The 12,137-nt window shown below is 38.3% G+C and overlaps 1 protein-coding gene across 1 annotated transcript in view; it reads right to left on the bottom strand.

Moving 5' to 3' along the window:
• LOC107700351 (probable E3 ubiquitin-protein ligase HERC1) overlaps positions 1–12,137 on the bottom strand; it is a 56,773-nt gene that overhangs the window by 29,667 nt on the left and 14,969 nt on the right. Inside the window, exons 17-33 of the mRNA XM_016501981.1 lie at positions 10,584–10,799; positions 10,291–10,464; positions 9,302–9,416; positions 9,092–9,212; positions 8,870–8,883; positions 6,763–6,782; positions 6,378–6,660; positions 5,835–5,955; positions 5,685–5,736; positions 4,074–4,342; positions 3,737–3,961; positions 3,261–3,381; positions 2,936–3,173; positions 2,205–2,374; positions 488–643; positions 303–409; positions 93–203 (exon numbers count right to left, since the gene is read on the bottom strand). Coding sequence (XP_016357467.1) covers positions 93–203; positions 303–409; positions 488–643; positions 2,205–2,374; positions 2,936–3,173; positions 3,261–3,381; positions 3,737–3,961; positions 4,074–4,342; positions 5,685–5,736; positions 5,835–5,955; positions 6,378–6,660; positions 6,763–6,782; positions 8,870–8,883; positions 9,092–9,212; positions 9,302–9,416; positions 10,291–10,464; positions 10,584–10,799 — 2,513 coding nt within the window. The remainder of the gene's footprint in view (positions 1–92; positions 204–302; positions 410–487; positions 644–2,204; positions 2,375–2,935; positions 3,174–3,260; positions 3,382–3,736; positions 3,962–4,073; positions 4,343–5,684; positions 5,737–5,834; positions 5,956–6,377; positions 6,661–6,762; positions 6,783–8,869; positions 8,884–9,091; positions 9,213–9,301; positions 9,417–10,290; positions 10,465–10,583; positions 10,800–12,137) is intronic.

Genomic DNA, 12,137 nt, shown 5'->3' on the forward strand with positions numbered 1-12,137 from the left:
ATTTAATGGCATCTCAGAAAAGTGAATGTTGAGTACAAGTACATTTTAAAGCATTACAACCTCTTACACTTGACTGACTGAATCTCCCTCACCTGCAGTTTGAGTTCCTGCTCTCTCTCTTTCATCTGGATGGTGTGCTTGGCTTGAGCAACAGGTGCCTCCCACATACAGTCCGAGAGCAGCGCGAACAACCTCTCCACCACCTACCACACAAAGACAAGTTAACTTAACTCTGCAACAGATATTCCATAAAAAAAAGAATTACAAAAAAAAGAGCACAATAGAGGTGTGTGGATTTAGACCTGGGTCATCTGATGGTCCTCCACGCTGCTGTCACAGGCAGGAAGCACAGCTTCCAAAACATGCAGGGCTAACAGCCGTGTTCTCAAATTACCAACCAAAGGAATGCCTAAAAAATACACACATTTAACTAATCTAACAACTAGCACACAGACAAGATGACGTTGCTGGGATGCTGCTGTATTACCTGAACAGCGTTTCTGAGCAGCAATGTTGAGAAGGACTTCAGTCCATTTAGGAGAGGCCATCTTGGACTGGATGGCTTTGGAAGAGACGACTCGCCGCAGAAACACCAAGAAGTCTCCGAGGTGCAGCTCTGCTGCGTGTCTCTTACGTAACAATGCTACACAAAATTAAAAGCAATATTAAAAACACAAAATTAAGTAAATTAGTGAGCATGTTGCTGTTTGACTTGCAATTGTCCTACCTCGAAAATCTTTTTTCAGAGCATCTGCACAGTCGTCAGTCTTCTCCTGCAGTTCTGTACTTGCACTGAGTGTGCTTCCAGCAGCCTGAGCCAGCAGAGTCTTCAGCTGACTGCAAAGAAGATCCAGCAGAGCCTGGACCACCTTAGGACTCAACCTGTCTGCATATGTCCTGATGGAAAGATAGGAAAGAGCAAGAGTTAATGAATCTGTCTTCTGTGCTCCTGCTAAGAGAGATATAAACAGTGTGATGTGACCAAACAAACCTAATTACCTTCTGATAAATTACACTACAAAGTTTGGGGTTGGTAAGATGTTTTATGTTTGTTCACAATGACTGCATTTATTTGATCAAAAATACAGAAACAGTATTATTGTAAAACATTATTACTATTTAAAATAACTGCTTTGTGTTTGAATATATTTTTAAATGTAATTTATTCCTGTGATGGCAAAGGTGGATCTTCAAAGAAACAATATGTTGATTTTCTGCTCAAGAACCATTTGAAAACACTCGTGCTGTTTAATAGTTTTGTGAAAACAGTTTTGTGGCATTTGTAAGGATTCTTTGATGAGTAAATCATTCAAAAGAACAGCATTTATTTGAAATAGATCTTTTGTAACACTGTAAAAGTCTTTACTGTCACTTCTGATGAATTTAATGCATTAATTTTCTTAAAAAAATCTTACTGACCCCAAACCTCTGAATGGTAATGTAAACAAGATGCCAAAATCTCACAGTGGGTCTAAAGAACATTCACGGAGTAGCATCATAATTTAAAACACACAGCATTTGAGGTTCAGATCAGCTATGAAAAACCAGGTTTTAACAATCTGTGAGAGAACTGTGTTGTACCCGGTGCTGATGGCTAGTATCTGTAGCAGTCTGGTGCTGGCCACTTTGAGGGCAGTGCTGAGCTGAGAGCCTGCAGGTTTGTGCAGGAGTTGCAGTGTCTGTCCAAGCAGGGTTTCCGTTCCACAAAGCTGAGAGAGAACATCCAAGAGACCGCTGGAGATGGCTAATGATACATCGACAGGCTGGTATCGCACACTTAGAGCAAAGACCGTCACCAACAGCAGCCTCTGCTGGGCCTCTGTAAACACACACATTATGAATATACTGTACGTTCAGCATAATATATGCTACATGAATGAATATACTGAATGTGTGCTCAAATACATTACCTATGTGGTGCTTGTTTGCTTGCAGGGCTCTCTCTAATGTGACTGACAGCTGCTGATAAATCTTATGAACAGCTGTCTGAATGTCCATCTGTAAACTTTTCTTGACTGCTCTGACTCCATCCTACAAGGACAGATAAAGGACATGCAGAGCAAAGCATGAATAATGACATCCGAGGTGCAGCTCTGCTGCGTGTCTCTTACGTAACAATGCTACACAAAATTAAAAGCAATATTAAAAACACAAAATTAAGTAAATTAGTGAGCATGTTGCTGTTTGACTTGCAATTGTCCTACCTCGAAAATCTTTTTTCAGAGCATCTGCACAGTCGTCAGTCTTCTCCTGCAGTTCTGTACTTGCACTGAGTGTGCTTCCAGCAGCCTGAGCCAGCAGAGTCTTCAGCTGACTGCAAAGAAGATCCAGCAGAGCCTGGACCACCTTAGGACTCAACCTGTCTGCATATGTCCTGATGGAAAGATAGGAAAGAGCAAGAGTTAATGAATCTGTTTTGCTCCTGCTAAGAGAAGTATTAACAGTGTAATGTGACCAAACAAACCTAATTAGCTACTGATAAATTAAACTACTGTTCAAATGTTTGGGGTTTGTAAAAAGTCTCTTATGTTCACCATGAATTAATTTATTTGATCATTTATTTGTTTTGTGTTTTAATATATTTTAAAATGAAATGTATTCCTGTGATGACAAAGCTGAATCTTCAAAGAAACCATATGCTGATTTTGTGCTCAAGAATCATTTGAAAACACTTGTGCTGTTTAATAGTTGTGTGAAAACAGTTTTGATTAATAAAAAGTTCAAAAGAACAGCATTTAATTGAAATAGAAATCTTTTGTAACACTGTCAAAGTCTTTACTGTCACTTCTGATTAATTTAATGCATCCTTTCCGAATAAAAGTATAGTGGGTCTAAAGAACTTTCATGGACTAGCTAAATAATTTAAAACATACAGCATTTGAGATTCAGATCGGCTATGAAAAAACAGGTATTAACAAAGAGAACTGTGTTGTACCCGGTGCTGATGGCTAGTATCTGCAGCAATCTGGTGCTGGCCACTTTGAGGGCAGTGCTGAGCTGAGATCCTGCAGGCTTGTGCAGGAGTTGCAGTGTCTGTCCAAGCAGGGTTTCCGTTCCACAAAGCTGAGAAAGAACATCCAAGAGACCGCTGGAGATAGCTAACGATACATCAACAGGCTGGTATCGCACACTTAGAGCGAAGACCGTTACCAACAGCAGCCTTTGCTGGGCCTCTGTAAACACACAGCATTGTGAAAATATGTTCAGTATAATATATGCTACATAAATGAATATATTGAATGTGCGCTCAAATAAACTACCTATGTGGTGCTTGTTAGCTTGCAGGGCTTTCTCTAATGTGACTGACAGCTGCTGATAAATCTTATGAACAGCAGTCTGAATGTCCATCTGTAAACTTTTCTTGGCCGCTCTGACTCCATCCTACAAGGAAAAACAAAGGACATGCAGAGCATAGCATGAATAATAACATTCAAAATGATTTATCATAACATTTCAGTTCTTGAAACCCAGTTGATTGTTCTAGACGTGTTAAAGCAAGAAGACTGAATTGCTCACAGACATTTAGCTATTTTCTCAATCAGGCCTAATGCCCACATGCCAGCCTAAATTAGCACATATTAAGCCAGCATGACCTAAAAAAGTTCAACTATTTAAAAACTCGATCAGTTGCTTGTCATCCACTGATGAGTGCAATAAATCAATGTTGAATAATATGACACATATTCAAAAAAATTTATCTTCTTCAGCACCTCTAATGATTGGATGGAACAATTACCTGGTAATGGTGTAATTGGACACTCTCGCCCTTTGGCCCCCCATTGCAAACAGCACCAAGGCCAAAACATCCTGACAAGAACTGCAGTCTGACTGATGTTAGCAGAGAGGCAGAGTGAAAACTGAGGCCTGTGCGTCCAGCTCCACCTCCAGAGCCTGCCTGACAGCTTTTCTCCTCCATCCCAGAAATCAACACCACAATCTGGTGAAGGGCCTCCAGACGCAACTATATAAATAAACGTAATACAATCATAAAAGCACAAGATAAACAAACAAAAGTCTGTGGGTGGAAGTGAAGACAGGCATCTGACAAATAAAGACAAAAAGTCAGAACATACCTCTGCTCGGCTCTGCTGCTGCTCCATGGCTATAATAATGGCCTGTGGGCTCGTTGACACACTCTCTTCTGGTTCCTTAAACGCAGGGGCGTTCCCAACATCTCCACTGATGAAGTTCACCATGTTCTCGATGAGTGCATGGAGCCTGAATGAATGGCTCAGACCGAGGTCTGACTCCTCGCAGGACTGTGGAGAGCTGTATAAACACTCACGAGCCGAGCGTCCCCCAAACCAGTCAGCAGAAGAGTCTGGAGAACTGTACAGAAAGCCTTGAAAACACAAAACAAAATCTGTTGAACAGAATTTGTAATAATGGCCCAATAATAAAGTATCATTTAATAATTTTAATTCTTATATAATTAGAAACCGTAAATTTGTGTTCCATGTATATTTATGCTTAATACAGTATTGCGTTGTTTCTCTTGTGTGGCTTATACCAAAAAGCTATTTGTTTGACATGCGAGTATGTGAAGTGCTCCAAAGCAGATAAACTCAGGTCACTCAAAGCACAACCTCACTTCATGTCAGACTCAGAGCTCCGATTAGCTCTGACCCGAAGCGGTCACATTTGATTTTTGATTTTCATTCACTATTTCCTACATCACTCCACTAATGAATGAAAACAATGAAGCAAATTTAGACACTGAGTGTGCTGGAAGTGTTGTGAATGCCATATTCTGGTAAGAAGCCAGAGTTCATTCAGCAACACACTCACAGCAATAGAGTGGATGCTGAATCCTAGTTCTGAACAACTTTGTTCCTCAAGAGTTTAGCTCCAAACCTGCTCCAACACATGCCTGTCATTTTCAACATCTCAAAGACCTTTATTAGCTGGTTTAGGTGTGTTTTACAGGAGTTTTACTTAAGTTTCAAATCTCAACACATCAATGGATCACGTCAAATCTATGAAAAGGATTTAAAAACTATTTATTAGAAGCTGAAAACATCAAAATATTTTGAGACAAGTAGATCAAAACGTGCAAAATCCCACTTGCTGTTTATTGTACTATCAAAAAAAGTATAATATTTGTAGCTATTTACACTGCATACAGATAACAAAATAAAAGCATAAGCAGCTTAAATAGCACCCTATAATCTACTGCTCAAACATATCCTCCTGCATATTTATTTTAACCCCCCTTTTTATAATAAAGGCCACCAGATCTGATGACAGATTTCCAACACTGTCTTGATTTACAGGTGAGATGCAGGTTAAGTACAGAACATGTGAACAGGAAAGACAGGTATCTGAGTTCCCCCATAAACTGCCCTTTTCTGTACAGTTGTGTGCAGGTCTGGACATGAATAAGGATAAGGAATAATGAATAAGTATTATGCGAGTAATACTTTATAACAGAAATTTGCTGTGGCACATTTTGGCCTTGGGGAATAAATTTGGCAATGCATGAAGAGGCTATAAAGATGTCAGCAGGAATCCACTGTCATCTTATTTCATGTACCCATTTAGCCACATAGAAAAAAATAGACCACACACAGAGCTGTCAGAGACATGTGTACACAGATAGACTTTTGCACAAATACACAGATTACAAGAGTAGTACAGTATGTCCTATTGCTACAGTCTCAGTGTGTTAAAGGTGGGGCCGTTACCTCTTTTTTTAGGAGTGAAAGCTAAATCCAGATCCACATTCCTCCTCACATTCTGAAACAGGTCACACCGAGAGGTTACATAACTGCAGTAGATATAGTTATAAATCAAGTAAAGCAGATAAGGCAGTGTGTGCATGTGTCACATCTCACCAGTGAGTATCCCTCCTCATCAGACTCTGGCTGGGAGAGATCAGACTCACTCCTGGATTTTGTGAGTCTGTAGTTGGGACTGCTCTGGATGGACCGACTCTCTGCCAACAGGCTCTCACTCCTACACACAAAATGAAAATGGCAAATAAAAGTTACATGTTCTGACATGAGCGGACATAACACAATCACACCATTAAAATGTGACCTAAATATAAATTAATACCACTAATGAAGAATGTTTTTTATTTATTGAAATGATGTATCACAGTAACCGCTGCTCTTAATTGCAATTGGGTCAGCTTATAAAGGTTCTTCAAAATTAGAGCAGCACACAGAGTCTCTTGCAACTACATAATGTGAAATCTAGAACAGTAGGTCAGGCATTCCTGGGCAGGACTAGCAGCGCTGGAGCAGACTGGAAAGGTGAACGAGTTCAGTGAGACCTTCAGGCTCCAAAGATAAGTGTTATGATTCAAAAGTTAAAAGTCATGCTTACACATATTTAATCAGCGAAATGTGCTTTTTAACAATGATGCTACTCACCTCGTCATAAACCCGCCTCCGTCCTGGCTGACCCCGCCTGTCAGAGGTTGCCGATTGATGTGTTGAGCGAGTGGCGTGCTGACGGCCAGCAGGAGCATGGCACAGCGGTGGATGACTGCATTGCATGTGGTGGTGTAAAGATCCTGTCCCTCCTGAGGGGTCGTGCTGCTCCTGCGCTCCGGACCAGGCTGAGCCGGCTCTTCCTGTGTGCTTATGCTTCCGGTTCGATCTTGGTCCCTTCCTCGTGCTGCCTCCCGTGCTGATAGGAAACAATGAAAGATTTCTGTGTCCGCCAAGACATAAGACACAGAGCGGCCAGGTTAGGGAAGCAGCCAAGAAGCATGACGTTGTTAAAAAGTGCTTATGGCTGGATATTACACAATGCCATGTGTGACCATTGTATAACTATGGTTAACAAAGTTATTTATTAGTATACAATAGCGTTCAAAAGTTAGTATGATTTAAAAAAAAAATTAAAAAAAAGAATACTTTTATTCAGAAAGGATGCATTAAACTAAAGACTTTTCCATTAACAAATAAAACAAAAGATGTATATTTCAAATAAATTGTGTTCTTTGAACTTTCTATTCATCAAAGAATCCTAAAATAGAGGAATAAACAACATTTAAAATACATTAAAATAGAAAACTGTTTTTTTTTTTGATTGTAATAATATTTCACAATATTAGTGTTTTTACTGTTTTTTGATCAAATAAATGTAGCCTTGGTGAGCAAAGGACAGCAAGAACCTTCCTGACCTCAAACCTTTGAATGGTAGTGTATATTGTGTGGTGTGTTCTAGCACAATGCAATTCACACTATGTCAAACCAATCATTAAATATATCTTTAAAGTAATAAAGTAATAAATTAAAATATTGTCATTATTTACTCACCCTCATGTCATTCCAAACCTACAGTATATGCTGTTATTATTTTAAATGGAGATTGACAGCCATGTAAAAATTCTTCCTTTTATTCCACTAAATATCTCATATGGTTTTGGAATGACAAGACGGTAAATAATTACAGAATGTAAATTTTTAGGTGTAATAACTAAGAATCTCAAAAAGGAAAATATTAAAATGCACAAGGTATGTGTGAATGTGTGTGACAACTTTGCTCAATGCCACTCAAAGCATCAGCCAACATTAGCGCACACACACATGCCCTTCACAAATATGGATGCAACGATTATAGATTTTGTTGGTACGATTATTGTCTGAGGAATAATCACAGTTTTACGATTATGGCGATTATTATGCATTTATTAATTTCACTCATTTCACAATTACTAATGTATAAAATCACATGAACACTCTTTAGATATTAAAGTGTTATTTTTTTTGCTGGCTTTTGAAACAGAAATAGCACAGTAACCAACAATACAGCACAAAATAATAATAAACAAAAGACAAAGAAAAGTCCATCTCTCCTATTGGAATTTAAAAAAGGTAAACATCCTCTGCTCTGTAAACATCCATGACAGTATTTCTCTTTTGAAAATAACAAATGGAAATAGATCACAAAAGTATTTAATGTTTTCAGTTCATTCTTTACATTTCTTTTGGACCTGGGGTAGAGAATTTGGAAACATGGTGAAAAAAAATATTATGAATAATACTACAACAGAGATAGTAAATAACAAAGTTAATGAAGTATTATTAATATATATTAACTTTATCCCACAGGGGAAACTGTTACTAATGATGGAAATAAAATGAAATATTATTGTAATCAACTGTCATCCATACATATTCATTTTAATAATCTTTATAATAATTCATATGATTTTACATGTGGCCTGAGAAAATCACGTCTATTATTTTGGTTTGTGAGATTGGAGATGGCGCTGCGCACGTATACAAACATTCAGGAGGACACAAACTTCTTGAGAATGCTGCCCCGCGACTTTTATTAATAAAATAGATTAAATAGCCTACTGGAGAGATGCACAGATGCAGGTAGGCAACTGTCACCTCTCTCTCTCTCTCTCTCTCTATCGAATAATTAAGTAGCTAAATGTTATAATGAATTAATTCAAATAAATGTGATCTTACCGCACTATTTAATCTCTTTCTGATCTGAAGCGGGCAGAATGCTGAGCTAACGTGCCGTAGCTCGCGCGTCAGGTTTTTCTTGCCTTCACGTCGTGCATTAAAATTGTTCAATGTACAGCTAGCCATGCATTATCCCTAATGTGTTTGCTCTTTAGCAGCAGTTTTTTACATCAATATTTAAATGACACCCTGGTCATTCTTGGTGTATGCAAAATGGTCCCACACTATCGACAGGCATTTCTCTGGTGGAAATAAAGCTTCGCTGTTTGGTCCCTCTGTCACAGTTAATCTAATGCATGTAGTAGCCTCCGTGTCTCTGATAAGCACATAATTTTAAGCTGGTGCACCTTCAGTGTAACTTTGTTTCCATTTTGCCCAAGCCGCAACAGTTCCATTCCGTGTAACAGAAACACTCGGTTTAGCAGAACCTTTACGAGTTATCAGAGATCTGCACACAGGAGGAGAAATGGCTTTACATATGAGGCCCAAAAGTCTGACCACATTAAAATTCTAGGATTTTTCTAGGATCTTAAAGGAATAATTCACCCAAAAAAATGTATTATTCTTCATTTTTCTTTAAAGATCCTACAAAGTTTTCAATCAAACTGTTATATTCATGATATAATTTGTAATAAAAAAGTCATAAAAAGTCATACTCTGCGTTCTCGTGATGACGAACGGATCTGGATGAGCTCCATGTTTTTGTAAGCCAAGAGGCGATTCCGCACCTTATACACACTGCGATACACCTCTGCCAAGAGTTTACATGGCTGATATCTGTAGGAAGACAGAAAATGGGAAATAAATTCTTTAGTAGTGTCCACAGTGTAGTATTCTCTGAAGTTATGTAGAATATAATGTCATACCTCCCTTCTCCACACGCCTGTCCCAGCAGCCCTGTGTGTTTCAGCAGGACAGCAAGTACAAAGCGGGTCACTGTGTCTAACAGAGCTTCATTCGGCAATGATGCACTGTCCCAATCTACACAAACACACACAAGACTAAATGAACATGTAATGCCATCAAAGATTTGATGTTGCACAAATGAAAAGTTCTAATGCTAATGCCAAAATTATTTCTGCTTTTAACAACCAATAACTTTATATAAAGTCCAATAACTCCATAGTTAGAATAGTTTGCACCAAAAAGATCTGGTTTATGGACAGCTGTAACATAACAGAGGATATGAATGTCAATTTTTATTGAACTGTAACCTAAGGCAGTAATTATGGAAAAATACTGTGCCACATGACAGGGATCTAAGCTTAAATATGACAAATTCTACATTCAGAAACTGCTTTCAGAAACACAAATGGCTTTATTTAAAGGATTAGTTCACTTCCAGAATAAACATTTAAATATAATTTTATTTTTTTAGAAAATGACATCGTTTCACTAGATAAGACCCTTATTCCTCGGCTGGGATCATGTAGAGCCCTTTGAAGCTGCATTGAATCTGCCATTTGGATCTTCAACCCCTTGATCCCCACTGAAGTCCATTATATGGAGAAAAATCTAAATTCTTTTCGACTGAAGGAAGAAAGAAAGATATGAACATCTTGGATGACATCACATCTTCTGGATGTGAACTAATCCTTTAAAAGAAATGACAACTGACACAAAGCCCTAATCAGGTGCAACAAGACAAGTGGTGTGTAGTGAGATTTTGGACCAGTAAGATTTCACTGTGGGTGGGGCTACCCATCACAACAGAAATATGAGCCATTATAAAGTCTGCATAGGTTAATGTGTGACTTCTGAGATTATGCAAGCACTTAGCACTTAGGTAAAGCTAATCAGCATTTATAATACTCCTTCCATAATCCTCAATATATGCTCTATTTTTGTGTCCTACCCTTGCTGATGGCATAATCCTGCATGTTTGTCCACAAGCTGTGTGTGGGCTCTTTAGTTGATCCAAGGGCCAAATCAACCAGCACACTCATGTCAGCACGCAACTGACAGTCAAAAGGTCTTTGCTCCTCATTTCCACACAGAGCCACCTCCAGCAGAGAGCTGATACACACATCTGAAACACATATACCATTTCATAACAATTCACAACATTTTTTTACTTCCATAACTCAATAAATTTCAAAACAAAACAGGACTATTAATGATAAAAGGAATTACAATGTGTGTGCATACCAAGCTGGGGTATATCAGTCTCTAAGCCATTACTAAAAAGCGGTGTTTTGAGCCAATGGGTAGTGTGCTGTTCCTCTGGTGAGGGTGGGGCTCCCTGCAGCATTCCTCCGAGACAACGTCCCACCAGCAGCGCTACGGTACGCTCCAGATCCACCAACCACACCCAGCACTGTGCAGATCCTGAAACACATACTGGATCAACCAGATCTGGAGTGCCTACAGTAAGAAGGATAAAGGAAAAATAACCTGATTATAGGATGTGGGAGTGAAGGGAAAGAATTCAAATTAAAAGTAATAATTTATGACTAAATAATCAATTAAAGCTTATCACTTAAAATTATCGATTAAAGTTTCAGAAGTTTAACTGAATGAGAGATGAGTGGTTTTTGAGTGTTGAGTGGCTCTTAAAAAGGAGGAAGGGGCCCGAGCAAATTACCATGGGGCACGCAAGATTGGTAACAATGATTTTCTTTAAAGATCAAGCTCTTTAAAGTTTATTAAAATGCTAAAAACACAAGATCTGTACCATGTTAAATTATTAGGGGTCTGACGAGATCTCGTGGTACAAGATCTTGTGAGATCCGACGTGTCTCGCGAGAACCTGACGATATCCTCACGCAGACCTTTCAGATATATTTGCATTACACTGGCTCGTTCACAAGTGGTGGTATGTAAGATATTTTATGTTACATCAGGCAAGTGGCCACATGATAAAGAGGGAAAATTACGCAGTGTAGTCTTTATCCAGTCATAAAAACAGAATTCACAGTTTAATGCTGAATGTCACGGAATTTGTCAAATTTTGAATGAATTAATCAAAAGTAGGTCATTACACTTAAATCAAATCACGATATGGACAAGTATCTGTAAATATTAAGCCGCAAAAGTCGATTTAAATATGAATCCTGCATGTTCTGTCTGTCTCTGTTAATGAATGGCGCAGAAGCGCGGTTTCATTTACTACACACACACTGAAGCGTGCGTGACGCTCGCGGTGATTTCAGCGTCTGCCGTCTCACTAAATGAGGACGTAAACACATGAACAACATCTCCAGAACTGCTCTGAGAGTCACTTCATGAGCATTTTAGTGTTTGATTTGAGTAAAACTAGCGTCATATCACATGCACAGAACTGTAAATGTATACACGGCAACCCGTCAAAATAAAAGTCCGGTTTGATTTGAAGACATTGTGCCTATAACTATTTTTCAGTACAATGTACATAGCCTACTACTACTACTGAAATGAAACAAACATTATTTTTCAAGGAATAATCACACAAAACATTTCTTTCATGTTTTAATTTTAATAATGCATTCAAATAATTAGACATGCTAAACCACAGAATTTGGTAACAATAAATAATATGGTGAGAAAAAATAAAACATTTCATAGGGCCCTAAACGTAATTTTTGATAAACTTTTAATAAATCGATGTGAAAATGTATCAGTTTAATGATTTTAATTAATTAGACATGCTTTTATTTAACTATTAAAAAGGAGTCGAGAAAAATTAAAATGGAAAAAACGGAATTTGGAAAAAAATAAAACGGA

This window comes from Sinocyclocheilus anshuiensis, unplaced genomic scaffold (assembly GCF_001515605.1).
Source record: "Sinocyclocheilus anshuiensis isolate Anshui unplaced genomic scaffold, SAMN03320099.WGS_v1.1 scaffold154, whole genome shotgun sequence".
NCBI lineage: Eukaryota > Metazoa > Chordata > Actinopteri > Cypriniformes > Cyprinidae > Sinocyclocheilus > Sinocyclocheilus anshuiensis.